This window comes from Scyliorhinus canicula, chromosome 6 (genome assembly GCF_902713615.1).
Source record: "Scyliorhinus canicula chromosome 6, sScyCan1.1, whole genome shotgun sequence".
Classification (NCBI taxonomy): Eukaryota; Metazoa; Chordata; class Chondrichthyes; order Carcharhiniformes; family Scyliorhinidae; genus Scyliorhinus; species Scyliorhinus canicula.
In genome coordinates, this window is record NC_052151.1 from 38,496,061 (window position 1) to 38,511,379 (window position 15,319).

A 15,319-nucleotide genomic window follows, 5' to 3' on the forward strand; every position below is an offset into this window, starting at 1 on the left:
TAATATTTTATCATTTAGCACAAGGCTAAATCGCTGGCTTTGAAAGCAGACCAAGCAGGCCAGCAGCACGGTTCGATTCCCGTAACAGCCTCCCCGAACAGGTGCCGGAATGTGGCGACTAGGGGCTTTTCACAGTAACTTCATTTGAAGCCTACTTGTGACAATAAGCGATTTTCATTTCATTTTCATTTCATAATTCCTTTTGCTGTTATTCCTACCAAAATGGATAACCTCACATTTGTCAACATTGTATTCCATCTGCCAGACCCTAGCCCATTCACTTAACCTATCAGTTCTGGGTCCTCTGCTGTTTGTGATTTTCATTAATGACTTGGATGAGGGAGCTGAAGGGTGGGTCAGTAAATTTGCAGACAATACGAAGATTGGTGGAGTTGTGGATAGTGAGGAGGGTTGTTGTCGGCTGCAAAGACACATAGATAGGATGCAGAACTAGGCTGAGAAGTGGCAGATGGAGTTTAACCCTGACAAGTGTGAGGTTGTCCATTTTGGAAGGACAGATATAAATGCGGATAACAGGGTTAACGGTAGGGTTCTTGGCAATGTGGAGGAGCAGAGAGATCTTGGGGTCTATGTTCATAGAACTTTGAAAGTTACCACTCAAGTGGATAGAGCTGTGAAGAAAGCCTATGGTGTGCTAGAGTTCATTAGCAGAGGGATTGAATTTAAGAGCCGTGAGGTGATGATGCAGCTGTACAAAACCTTGGTAAGGCCACATTTGGAGTACTGTGTGCAGTTCTGGTCACCTCATTTTAGGAAGGATGAGGATGCTTTGGAAAAGGTGCAAAGGTGATTTACCAGGATGTTGCCTGGAATGGAGAGTAGGTCTTACGAGGAAAGGTTGAGGGTGCTAGGCCTTTTCTCATTAGAACGGAGAAGGATGAGGGGCGACTTGATAGAGGTTTATAAGATGATCAGGGGAATAGATAGAGACTTTTTCCCCGGGTGGAACAAACCATTACAAGGGGACATAAATTAAGGTGAATGGTGGAAGATATTGGGGGATGTCAGAGGTAGGATCTTGACCCAGAGAGTAGTGGGGGCATGGAATGCACTGCCTGTGGAAGTAGTTGAGTCGGAAACATTAGGGACCTTCAAGCGGCTATTTGATAGGTACATGGATTATGGTAGAATAATGGAGTGTAGATTAATTTGTTCTTAAGGGCAGCATGGGAGAATTGTGGATAGCACAATTGCTTCACAGCTCCAGGGTCCCAGGTTTGATTCCGGCTTGGGTCACTGTCTGTGCGGAGTCTGCACATCCTCCCCGTGTGTGCGTGGGTTTCCTCCGGGTGCTCCGGTTTCCTCCACAGTCAAAGATGTGCAGGTTAGGTGGATTGGCCATGATAAATTGCCCTTAGTGTCCAAAATTGCCCTTAGCGTTGGGTGGGGTTACTGAGTTATGGGGATAGGGTGGAGGTGTTGACTTCAGGTAGGATGCTCTTTCCAAGAACCGGTGCAGACTCAATGGGCTGAGTGGCCTCCTTCTGCACTGTAAATTCTATGATAGTCTATGATTAATCTAGGACACAGGTTCGGCACAACATCGTGGGCCGAAGGGCCTGTTCTGTGCTGTATTTTTCTATGTTCTATGTTCTATCCAAATCCCTCTGCAGACTTCTGGTATCCTCTGCATTTTTTGCATTACCACTCATCTTAGTGTCGTCTGCAAACTTGGACACATTGCCCTTGGTCCCCAACTCCAAATCATCTATGTAAATTGTGAACAATTTTGGGCCCAACACTGATCCCTGATGGACACCACTAACTACTGATTGCCAACCAGAGAAACACCCATTAATCCCCACTCTTTGCTTTCTATTAATTAACCAATCCTCTATCCATGCTACTACTTTACCCTTAATGCCATGCATCTTTATCTTATGCAGCAACCTTTTGTGTGAAACCTAGTCAAAGGCTTTCTGGAAATCCAGATATACTACATCCATTGGCTCCCCATTATCTACCGCTCTGGTAATGTCCTCAAAAAATTCCACTCAACTAGTTAGGCACAACCTGCCCTTTATGAACACATGCTGAGTCTACCCAATGGGACAATTTCCATCCCGATGCCTCGCTATTTCTTCCTTGATGATAGATTCCAGCATCTTCCCGTACCAGCCTCCCCGGACAGGCGCCGGAATGTGGCGACTAGGGGCTTTTCACAGTAACTTCAGTGAAGCCTACTCGTGACAATAAGCGATTTTCATTTTCATTTACTACCGAAGTTAAGCTCACTCGCCTATAATTACCCGCTTTCTGCCTACCTCCTTTTTTAAACAGTGGTATCTCGTTTGCTCATTTCCAATCCGCCGGGACTACCCCAGAGTCGAGTGAATTTTGGTAAATTATCACTAGTGCATTTGCAATTTCCCTAGCCATCTCTTTTCGCACTCTGGGATGCATTCCATCAGGGCCAGGAGACTTGTCTACCTTTAGCCCCATTAGCTTGCCCATCACTACCTCCTTAGTGATAACAATCATCTCAAGGTCTTCACCTGTCATAACCTCATTTCTATCAGTCGCTGGCATGTTATTTGTGTCTTCCACTGCGAAGACCACCCCAAAGCACCTGTTCAGTTCCTCAGCCATTTCCTCTTCTCCCATTATTAAATATCCCTTCTCATCCTCTAAAAGACCAATATTTACCTTAACCACTCTTTTTTGTTTTATATATTTGTAGAAACGTTTACTATCTGTTTTTATATTCTGAGCAAGTTTACTCCCATAATCTATCTTACTCTTCTTTATAGCTTTTTTAGGAGCTTTCTGTTGCCCCCTAAATATTTCCCAGTCCTCTAGTCTCCCACTAATCTTTGCCACTTTGTATGCTTTTTCCTTCAATTTGATACTCTCCCTTGTTTCCTTAGCTATCCAAGGTCGATTTTCCCTCTTTCTACCGTCCTTCCATTTTGTTGCTATAAATCTTTGCTGAGCACTGTAAAGAATCGCTTGGAAGGTTCTTCACTGTTCCTCAACTGTTTCACCATAAAGTCTTTTCTCCCAGTCTACCTTAGCTAGCTCTTCTCTCATCCCCTTGTGATCTCCTTTGTTTAAACACAAAACACTAGTGTTTGGTTTTACCTTCTCACCCTCCATCTGTATTTTAAATTCCACCATATTGTGATGGCTCCTTCCAAGAGAATCCCTAACTATGAGATCATTAATCAATCCTGTCTCATTACATAGGACCAGATCTAGGACCGCTTGTTCTCTCGTAGGTTCCATTACATACTGTTCTAGGAAACTATTGCGGATACATTCTATAAACTCCTCCTCAAGGCTGCCTTGACCAAACTGGTTAAACCAATTGACATGGAGATTAAAATCCCCCACGATAACTGCTGTATAATTTCTACATGCATCAGTTATTTCTTTGTTTATTGCCTGCCCCACCATAACGTTACTATTTGGTGGCCTATAGACTACTCCTATCAGTGACTTTTTCGCCATACTATTCCTGATTTCTACCCACATGGATTCAACCTTATCCTCCATAGCACCGATGTCATCCCTTACTATTGCCCGGATGTCATCCTTAAATAACAGAGCTGCACCACCCCCCTTACCATCCGCTCTGTCCTTCCGAATAGTTTGATACCCTCGGATATTTAGGCCCCATCCTTTAACCATGTTTCAGTAATGGCCACTAAATCATAGTCATTCACGATGATTTGCGCCATCAACTCCTTTACCTTATTCCGAATACTACAAGCACTCAGATAAAGTACACTTATGTTGGCTTTTATACCTCTGTTTTGAATCTTAACACCTCGATCAGTAACCTCTCCTAAGTTATATTTCCTCTTAACTTTTCTCCTAATTTTCCTTGTCGTTGAACCCATATCTTCATGTAACAACCTGCCATGTCACTTACCATTTATGTTTTTACTTCCCATTTTATTCTTTTTAGTATTACTGGGCCTATTCACTAAGCTTCCCTCAGTCACTGTACCATGTACTGTTGCCCTTTTTGATCATTGACTATGGCTTCTCTGCCTTACGCTTTCCCCCTTACTGCCTTTTGTTTCTGTCCCTGTTTCACTACCTTCCGACTTCCTGGATTGGTTCCCATCCCCCTGCCACGTTAGTTTAAACCCTCCCCAACAGCTCCAGCAAACACCCTCTCGCATCCCAGGCAGCGATGCAGTCAGATAAGATGCTTTCTATGTTCTATCTGTAAAAGTTGGTAAGAGTTAATGTGGACATGCCGAATTTCCTTAGTTTCCTGAGGAAGTGTCGGCGCTGTTGTGCTTTCTTGGTGGTAGCGTCAACACGGGTGGACCAGGACAGATTTTTGGAGATGCGTACCCCTATGAATTTGAAACTGCTAACCATCTCCCCTTGGCCCCATTGATGCTGACAGGGGAGTGTACAGTACTTTTCTTCCTGAAGTCAATGACCAGCTCTGTAGTATTGCTGGCATTGAGGGAGAAATTGTTGTTTTTCTTCTTTTAAAAAAAATTTGGAGTACTCAATTTTCCAATTAATGGGCAAATTAGTGTAGCCAATCGACCTACCCTGCACATCTTTGGGATGTGGGGATGAGACCCATGTAGACACTGGGAGAGTGTGCAAACTCCATATGGACAGTGACCTGGGGCTGGAGTTGAACCCGGGTCCTCAGTGCCATGAGGCAGCAGTGCTAACCACTGTGCTGCCCGTGGCGGGTTTTTCAGGGAGTTTCCTGCCGGCTCTGCTGGCGAGATCCCCACCGCTATAAAATGACACGTAGGGCACGATCCTCCGGCCACGCTGCCCCGGAAAGGTAACTCGCCGTGGCGAAGCATGGCCATTGAAAGCCAGGAGACTCCGCTACCGGGACTATGCGGCTCGCAATACCTCACGGGATTCAACAGATGTTTCAAGGTGAATTGTGCAGATTAGAGACAGCTAATCTCACTCTAATGTGCAGATTTCCGAGGTACCTGAGGCTTTGGGATTCGACCCGTTCGCCTTGGGTGAGCGCAGTTTGGTACTGGTCCTGACAAACGGGGACCAGACAGAACGGCACTTGTGGGGGTCTCCAGGGAGATTGGAGGCCACCAGCTGCAAGGCCTTTGGCAGGTTGGTGCCTGGCACTGCTGGTATAACCTGTCAGTACCACCTGGGTGTCAGTCTGGCATTGCCAAGGGTGGGGGTGGGGAGGTCGGGAATTCTTTTCGGGGCCTCGGAGATTGGGATGCCATTCTCTTGCTATAACGCCGGGCTAAAAAAACAGGATTACATGCGGCTTTGGCCGCACCTTCCCAGTTCAGGCCCCTTATTCGACATGAGTCGCGTTGAATAGCCATGTGTTTCTCTGCACTGAATGCTGGGAAACAAGCGGCTAAATGCGCTTGCTCAGGGACATTGTTCCCTTTTGGGGAGATTGTGTCCTTTGCCACTTTTTTGAGCCCTGGGGAGTTTCTCACTTGTTTCGCCCAAGTCAAATCTTTTTAAGCACTAGAGTCCTGATCTCTAAGTGCGCCTGTGGGTCCTCCACCCTCCCCTCACCCATGGGTAATGTCACCCCCCCCCCCCCCCCCACACATTGGGCAATACCCCACACCCCCCCAAGTGAGGATACCCTGCTATGGGGCCCCCCTCCCCCCCCCCCCCTACTGCCACCCCCACCCCCCAAGCCCCTTTCAGCACCCTCTCTCTTCCAAGATCCCCACCTTCATCTCTCCTTCCCCCAACTTCCCGGAAGCCCCTACATACCTGCCCTACACGTCCCCACCCTTCAAACCACCCTCCTTTCATGGGCATGGCCCCCTCAGCCCCTGACCCTTGGCAATGCCATACTGGGCACCTTGGCACTGACACCCAGGCAGTGCACCTATCAGCTTGGCAGTGCCATCTGGGCACCTTCGCAGTGCCAGCCGGGCAGTGCCAAGATGTCTGTGTTTCAGGGGGAGGGCCAGCGAGCCACCCTGCACTTACCCTGACCACCCAGGGGTCTTTGATGGCCCAGAAACCCTTCCTTGTTGCTGTTCAGCCTGGACCACGTTTGTGAGTAACAGTGCTAAACGATGTCTGGCTGCGGCCTCGCTGGGGAGGCCGGAGAGTCGAGGGAAGCCAGTGGTTGCTGGGTAAGTTAGCCGAAGTTGGTTTAAAACCGGCTTCAGCGCACATGTTTGGTCCCGCCCCTTGTTGGCGGGATTCTGACTCAAACACCTCACAGAACTTGGGTGAATCCTGCGAGGCGTGAAAACTGTCGGGAAGCCCGCGAGAGGGATCTCCCAGCATTCACCGGTTGCACCATGCTCAATCGAGAGCGCAACATGGCTGGTAGATCACGCCTTCCTTTTCCTGTTCAATTTAAACTTGCATGTGGGTCAGTGTATGCTTCTCCCAGTGCATCATAAAATCGATATTGATAAATTTTGGAGAAATGCTGCATATTGATATTTTGGGAGGTCGACTGTCAACCTGACATCAATTAAAGGGCTAACTGTACTAATTAATAAAGGCGATTTCAAGCAGCTTGTATGATATTACAGTCAACATATGGGCAGGTAGAGATCTGACCATGAGTACTTTCTCAATCCAGGATGGGATGTAAGACTGCAGAAGGAGCAAAACGTGTGGAGGTTGGAGTAAATATTTATTGTCTAAGTTTTGTCTTTCTGAATTGTTGTCCAGAAATGTGTCAATTGCAATTTTATTTGTGAGCTACTGGTCCTGTGCACTGTCCATTCTTTTAATTCAGGTTTGGATGACCTCAAGTTTAGGGATAGTGAAAGGTGAGAGAATGACCAGAAGAATGTTGAAATAGTACACAAAAAAGGCATGATGAGGGTTTCAGCATCATATGAGTTGATGCAGTGGTGTGTGTTCTGTGATATAACTGCTGTAAAGATGTGCACAGAACATATAGTATTTTGAATGTAAAGATGATTTATTAACAAGCACGTGGCAAAGATAACTGCTAAACTATAATACAGATGATGACTGTATACAGACAAGTGAATTCTCCTGGAGCTACTCTATGCGATTATGTTCTTGTACAACTTACTACCAACTGGCAGATGTCTGGGTCAGTGACGGATCTCTATCACCACCAGTTGGTTGGAGGTTGCATTGCTAACTAAATACAGAACTGTGCACAGGCATATCACCACAGTGGCCAGGTGATGCTACAGAGATGAAGTCAGAGGGTTTTGGTGAGGGAATGGATGTATGAAAATGCAAAATAGGAGCAGAAGTAGTTCATTCAGGCCCTCAAGTCTGCTCCCCCAATCAATCAGATCATAATTGATCTGTTTCAAATTCCGTATTCCGATAACCTTTGATTCCCTTGCCTGACAAGGATGAACTATCCTTCTTTGCCTTAAAAATATTAAATTACTCCTGAGTTAAATTACTCCAGAGAGTTCCAAAATTGAACAACCCTCCGAGAGAAAGTTCTCCGCATCTTTGTCCTAAAAGGACGACCTCTAATTTTAAACTGTGTCCCCTAGTTTTGGACTCACCCACCACAAATGGAAACTTCCTTTCCATGGGGCAGCACGGTAGCATGGTGGTTAGCATAAATGCTTCACAGCTCCAGGGTCCCAGGTTCGATTCTCGGCTGGGTCACTGTCTGTGCGGAGTCTGCACGTCCTCCCCGTGTGTGCGTGGGTTTCCTCCGGGTGCTCCGGTTTCCTCCCACAGTCCAAAGATGTGCGGGTTAGGTGGATTGGCCATGCTAAATTGCCCGTAGTGTCCTAAAAAGTAAGGTTCAAGGGGGGGGGGGGGGTACGTGGGTTTGAGTAGGGTGATCATTGCTCGGCACAACATCGAGGGCCGAAGGGCCTGTACTGTTCTATGTTCTATGTCTCACTCTTTTAAACTTTCCTCATAAGACAGCCTGCTCATTCCATGTCGGATATATGTGGTTAGATATCCATCTTTGGGGTCAAGTGTGACAGATAGGTTGCAAATAGTCTGCTATAATTTTGGACAGCTTTTGGGGAAAAGGCTGGAGTTGGTGGCGAGTAAATGGAATTTGTGGTGGGGCCGTTAGGGGAAAGAATGGTGTTGGTGGCGAGTAAATGGAATTCGTGGTGCGGACCGTTAGGGGAAAGAATGGTGTTGGTGGCGAGTAAATGAAATTTGTGGTGGGGACCATTAGGGGAAAGAATGGTGTTGGTGGCAAGTAAATGGAATTTGTGGTGGGGTCTGAAGACTATTTATTTACATTCCAGTATGTGATTTCAATCATTATAGTAGCTAAGATGTCTCTGGAACAGAAGATTGTGGATAACTGTAGTTATAATAGTAAGGATCTTTTCAGCTATGTCATTAAAGATTGTATAAGGACACTGAAAGAAAATTTTGGACTGATGCAAACTGATTCTCAGGCCAATCAGGTCACAAATAACTATTTCATATCAGTCTTTAGTCCTGTTGATGGTGCCTATGCTCCAGCTGAATTGAATAGCATTGTAAATATTAAAATAGATGTCAGCATGATTAGATTAGGAAAGCAAAAGATCAATAGAGCTCTGAGAATGAGTAAAAAGATGGGACAGGGCCTCTGTGCTCCCTGCCCATACTTTTAATGGTTCACAACATTCAGAGATGGGATTACCATGTAAATCCTATTTTCTTTAAAGTACATAAGAGTTAGGGAATTACAGGTAATGAAGACTGACATCCAACATTTGGAGGATGCTTGAAGGAATCCTATGAGGTTCTCTTTATGACAAATGGAAAGAGAATGGGCGTTAGAAATTCAGTGCAATTTAATGTCCCGCTTGATTGTTGTACATTCTCTCACGCCAAGGAAGTGCTTTCACAACAATATTGATGACATTACCCACTGAATTTCCTATCTCGGTGCTGTATGAAAGGTGGTTCATGCCAAAAGAGGCAAGTTCATTTTTATTCAAGGTATTTTAACAAAATACACCTCTGTGGACATGCAGTATTCATATTATTTGCAAGTTCCCAATTTAATGGTCGCTGGTGATTGCTCTGCCTTTCACCAGTCATCATAAATGCCCACTTGCCTCACCATTCTCCTTCTGGTAGTAAATAGTGCTTGCCTGTTTAAGCATATCCCAAGTCAGAAGAGGGAATTTCAATGGGTTCATTTTGAATTCATTTTAAAGGAACACCACTGTGGAGGCTGTTATTAGAATTATTGGATGGAACCCACTATAATGCTACTTTTACTGAGGACTCCTGGTTGGCATTGGGAGGGACTTTTAGTCAGATCTGTTGCCTTTACAGCATGTACATAAAGAAGAGTTACAGCTGAATATATGGAGGAACTATGGGGAAATACATTGAGCTGTTCTAGTATTAGTTGATTTTACCAGCAAGAGAATCTTTGGAGGAAATAAGTGCTGCAAAACCCTTACTACTAGAGGTCTGTGAAAATTGTCAAAGGTCCAGAGTACTTGGTAATCTAGGGCGGGATTCTCCCGCAATCGGCAGAGGGGGTAAACCACTCTGGCGTCGGGCCGCCCAGAAGGTGCGGAATACTCAGCACTTCCAGAGGCTAGGCCATCGCGGAAGTGGTTGGTGCCGCAACAACCGGCGCCGAAGGGCCTCCGCCGGCCGGAGCGAATTGGCGCAGGCGCAGGAGCCCCAGCGTGTTCTGGTGCATGCGCAGAACCGCTGGCATGATCCCTGCACATGCACAGGAGGTTTATTCTCTGTGCCGGCCATCGCGGAGTCTTACACAGGCCGGAGCGGAGGGAAAGAGTGCCCCACGGCACAGGCCCACCCGCAGATCGGTGGGCCCCGATTGCGGGCGAGGCCACCGTGGGGACCCCCCCTGGGGCTGGATTCCCCCGCGCCTCCCACCCCCCCCCACCCCCCCCCCCCCCCCCCCCCCCCCCCCCCCCCCCACCCCTACCCGAGGGCTCTGCTAGCCACCCTCAAAGCCAGGTGCCGCCGGTATGGATCTTGTCTAACCCACGCCGGCGGGACTGGCCGAAAACGGCCGGCCGCTCGGCCCATCGGGGCCCACAGAATTGCCAGGGTGGACCACTGCTAACGTCCCCAGACCAGCACGACGTGATCCCCGCCCATGCCCAAAAACTGGCACCGGAGAATTCGGCAACCGGCGTCTGAGCGGCGGGGTGGCATTCACGCCGCCAGCCCCCGCCGATTCTCTGACCCAGCGGGGGGGGGGGGGGGGGGGGGGTCGGAGAATTCCGTCCCTAGTTTCCTCTGCAAAAGCTTGGAAATCTGTCTCATCATTAAAATAATAATTGGTATAAAACAATATTTCAGGTTCTGGATATGTTCCAGCTTTTGGAGCCACAGCGGCAGAAATTGAAGTTTGACAACATTGAACAAGTTCGGGCAGACACCGTTGTATCAGCAATACTTACCGTTAGAAATAAACTGGAAAAGACTATGTTGGAGGAAGCTCAAGGTAAATTAGTAAACAATTTAAAAAATAATTCAATGTTTTCATGGGGTGTGGGCATCGCAGGCTGGGCCACAATTTATTGCCCATCCCTGAGGGCTTTTAAGAGTCAACCACATTGGTATGGAGTTGGAGTCGCATTTAGGCCAGACCAGGTAAGGACAGCAGATTTCCTTCCCTAAATGCGATCAGTGAACCCGATGAGTTTTTATGACAATCATCAATGATTTCATGGTCTTCTTTTGACTTTTAATTGCAGATTTTGAATTCAAGTTTCACCATCTACCATGGTGGGATTTGACCCCGGTCCTCAGATCATTATTTTGGGTCTCTGCCTTACTGGTCCAGTGACAATACCACAATGCAATTGTCTCCCCCATTTAAGCAAAATATCAAGATTCAGTTATTCTGTTTTTTTAATTTACGAAAACAGCTTATATTCTTTAGTTCTATACAGTAATAATTGTTTTTGTTGCTTTCTCTATCAGTTTATTTTATGTTCCCATCTTTTATGTTATTGATTCTGGGGGTGCCAATTAATTCTCAATAGTTCTTCCAGCTCGAATATTATTCATGGGAAGAGGGAACAGTTGGCTAAGGTAGACTTAGAGCTAAGATGTTCTGGTGGGGAAATTCAGGAACAGTGGAGGACTTTCTGCTCATCAAAAGTATATACCAGTGAAAAGATCAGCCATGGATATCGAAGGAAAGAAAGGAGGGTATCAAATTGAAACAAAATGTATACAAAGTGGCAAAGATTAGTGGGAAGCTAGAGGATTGGGAAATCTTTAAAGGTCAACAGAAAGCCACAAAAAAAGCTATAAATGAAATGAAAATTAAATTAAATGAAATGAAAATCGCTTATTGTCACAAGTAGGTTTCAAATTAAGTTACTGTGAAAAGCCCCTAGTCGCCACATTCTGGCACCTGTTCGGGGAGGCTGGTACGGGAATTGAACCGTGCTGCTGGCCTGCCTTGGTCTGCTTTCAAAGCCAGCGATTTAGCCCTGTGCTAAACCAGCCCCTATAAAGAAAAGTAAGATAGATTATGAGAGTAAATGAGCTCAGAATATAAAAACAGATCAAAAAGTTTCTACAAATATCTAAAATGAAAAAGAGTGATGAAGATAAACATAGGTCCTTTAGAGGATGGGAAGGGGGATTTAATAATGGGAAATGAGGAAATGTCCGAGGCATTGAACAGGTATTTTGCGTCCGTCTTCACAGTGGAAGACGCAAATACATGCCAGTAATTGATATCAAGGAGGCTATGGCAGGAGAGAACCTAGAAACAATCTTTATCACTAAGGAGGTAGTGTTGGGCAAGCTAATTGGGCTAAAGGTAGACAAGGAAAAGATGCAGCAGGTCCATGAAACCTAGGACTCCTTGGAGCTGTCTAACAGGTATGAAATTTTAGATGCCTATGAAGATGACTCGAGGGAAAACCATAGCACCATGGTGCCTGAGAAAAGAGAGGGCAGATTAGAAAGGTGGCACTCGTGGGTGACTCAATAGTTTGAGGGATACACAGTCTAGTTTGCATACAAGATTGTGAGTATGGTCTGTTGCATCTCGGGTGCAAGAGCTCGGGACATAATGGATCGCCTGGACAAACCTCTGGAAAGGAAGGGTGAATAAACAGAGGTTGTCATTCATATGGGAAACAGCAACATAGGAAGGGACAGTTTTGAGGTCTTGCAGGACCAGTTTCAGGAGTTGAGGAGTAGGTTGAAACATAGCACCTCCAGGGTAGTAATCTCAGAAATACTACCTGTGCTACAAGCTTCACCATTTAGGCAAAGGTAGATTAGGAAGGTAAATGCGTGGCTTGCAGGATGGTGTCGAAGGGAGGGGTTTAGATTTTTGGGTCATTTCGATCAGTTTTGGGAAAGGAGAAAGCTGTTTATAAGAGATGGGCTTCATCTGAACCAAAATGGAACCAATCCAGCGGAGAGGTAACTAGTGTCGTGGGGTAGATGTAAACTTGTAAGACAGGGGGCTGAGTTGATTAATGGGCAAGTGGCAGTGAGGACAAAAGAGAGAAGTTGGAGAATAGGGAAAAGGAAGTGAGAGAAGGCTTGAGTGTTGACAGTGAACAAAGAAATCGTCGCCTCCCAAAAGGCAAGAAAAAGAAGAGTAGGGTTAAATTGTATGTAAGTGCACAGAGTGTAGTGAACATAATTGGGGAACTGGAAGCAGAAATTGCTCTCGCGGAATATGACATAGTAGCATTGAGAGAAACATGGCTCAAGCCAGAATAGGACTGGATACCCGTGTTATAAGTGTTTTTAGTAGGAACAGTGTGGGTAAAAAGGGAGGAGATGTAGCAGTCTTGGTCAAAGATAGTATCATAACTCTTGAATGAGATGCAGTTCCTGAATTAGAATCTATATGGTTGGAGCTGAGAAATAGGAAAGGAGCAGTGACTTGTTTGGTATTTATTATAGATGTCCAAATAATGGGAGGAAGTGGAAAAGAGCATTTTTAGGCAGATTATGGAAACCTGCAAGGCAAGTAGGTTTGTGATAGTTGAGGATTTCAATTACCCTAACGTAAACTGGGAAGAGAGTAAAGTGTGGGGCATGGAATGGGAGAAATTCTTGCAGTGTGTGCAGGAGAACTTTCTGGAACTTTCCAGTCCTACCAGGGAGCAAGTTGTGCTGGATCTGGTCCCAGGAAATTAGGCAGGGTAGGTGGAGAATGCCAGATTGGGGGAGCCATTGGGAAGTAGCAATCATTAAATAATAATACGATTCAGTATTAAGTCTGTGATTAAGACTCCAAACTGGAAAAGGGAAAGTTTTAGGGGTCTAAAAGTTGAACTGGAGCAGGTTGATTGGAAATGCATCTTGGTAGATAAAACAGTGGACGAAAAATGGGAGACTTTCAAAGGAGAGATGAATAAGGTACATATCCATGAGAAATAAATATGGGGTATCCAAAGCTAAAGTACTCTGGATGACAAAGGATATTGATGACAAAATAAGGAAGAAAAAAGAGGCATATGATACGTGCCGAATAATTTAGAATACCCACTTATTTTTTTCCCCAATTAAGGAGTTGAAAATGTGGGTGTTGAAAATGTGAGTGTTGAGCAACTGAGCAGTATTGTGAGAAAGAAAAGGTGCTAATAAGGCTGGCAGCTCTCTCGGTAGAGAAGTCGCCAGGCCCGGATGGGATGCATCCTAGATTGCTGAAAGAGGTAAGGAAACATATTGCAAAATTTTCCTGTCCTCTGTGAACACCGGATCAGTCCGGGGGGAACTGGAGGATTGCAAATATGATACCATTGTTTAAGAAAGGGGCAAAGGATAACCCAGGAAACTGCTGTCCTGTCAGCTTGGCAAGATTAGTGGGAAAATTGATGGAGGCCATAATACGGGATGAGATAAATATACACTTAGAGAAAAATAAGTTAATACTTGACAGTCAACATGGCTTTGACAAGGGCAGGTCATGTCTGATAAATTTAATTGAGTTATTTGACAAGGAAACACAGGCAGTGGATAAAGGTAGTGTAGTGGATGTTGTATATTTGGACTTTCAGAAAGAATTTGACACTGTGCCACATGGCAGGTTGGTTAGGAAATTAGAAATGTTTGGGATTGCTGGGTCCTTGGAAACATGGATTAGAAGTTGGCTTAGAAATAGGTAACAGAGGGTAGGTATAGATGAGCTTTTCTCAGACTGGAGACAAGTTGAAAGTGGTGTTCCCCAGGGCTCAGTGATGGGACTCTTGCTTTTTCTGATTTATATAAATGATTTAGAAGTGGTGTTGAGGGCAAAATCTCTAAATTTGCAGATTATACTAAGCTAGGGAGAATAGTTAATTGTGAGGGTGACGTTGAGCGACTTTAGAGGGACATTGACAAGTTGGCCAAATGGGCAGTCACCTGGCAGATGAACTCCAATGCAGCAAAATGTGAGGTAATGCATTTTGGTAGAAGAAACATGGAGAGACTAAGGGCTGGATTCTCCGAATGCTGGCAGCAAAATTGCGTTCGGCAATTGGCCGGAGAATCCGTTTTTATTCCGAAATCGAGGGTGACGCATTTTTCTGATGCTCTGCCCCATCAAAAACAGGGTAATCGCTGAGTACGCCGCACGCCGTTGGGACAGCCTCGTAACGTCACCTGAGACCCTACCCCGATGCTCTGCCCCCGATGGGCCGACTCCTGATGGCATGGGGCGAGTATGCTCACAGCTTTCGGGGACAACGCGTGGTGGCTGCGGACTGTGTCCAACGTCACCACAGTCAGGGTTTTGGAGAGCCGTTATGCTGGCTGGGGGGTTTCGGCAGGGCAGGGGGGACTGGTGGTGGTTGGTCTGGAGGTGGCCAGCGTGGGGTTACAGGGGGGAAGCATCTGGCAGGCCGGGTCTGTGCGTGGCTGGTGGCATGTTGTACGGTGCGGCTGCCACAGGTCGCCGCCGTACACATGTGTGGCTGGCAATTTTCTATCTGTATCTGCAGGTAAAGCCGGGGATTATACGTGGTGCGGCTGCTAGCCCCCACCGAGTGGAGCATCGGTGCGGGGTGGTGCTGACGTTTTGGACGTAAGACTTGACACACGCTCCGGGCATAGCCTCAAAATCGGAAAATGCAGCCCTAAGTGTCAATGCCTGTGCAGGATTCGTGGAGTTTCACGACAGCAAAACTGATTGCGCACCTGGACCGATTTAGGTACCGTTAAGGGGCTAGCACCGGCGGCACGAGGACGACAATCGATTCCAATGGGAAACAGTGCGTGATTTGCTGGTTTTGTGATTGACATCCAGGAGGCTGACAAGCTACAGCCGCATATAAACACTTTGCTCCCCACACACACTACCCCAGCCAACAAGATGGAGAGTGGCACCCTGTTGCACGGATGCCGAGCAGAGACCCTCCTGGGCGCGGTGGAGGAGAGGCGGGCCACCCTGAACCTCGGCCCAGGAATGAGGCTGCCAGTC

The 15,319-nt window shown here is 46.3% G+C and overlaps 1 protein-coding gene across 1 annotated transcript in view; it reads left to right on the top strand.

Annotated features, from left to right (window-relative positions):
- Positions 1-15,319, top strand: part of ak9 (adenylate kinase 9) — a 457,701-nt gene that overhangs the window by 122,151 nt on the left and 320,231 nt on the right. The window contains exon 13 of the mRNA XM_038801009.1: positions 10,231-10,375. Coding sequence (XP_038656937.1) covers positions 10,231-10,375 — 145 coding nt within the window. The remainder of the gene's footprint in view (positions 1-10,230; positions 10,376-15,319) is intronic.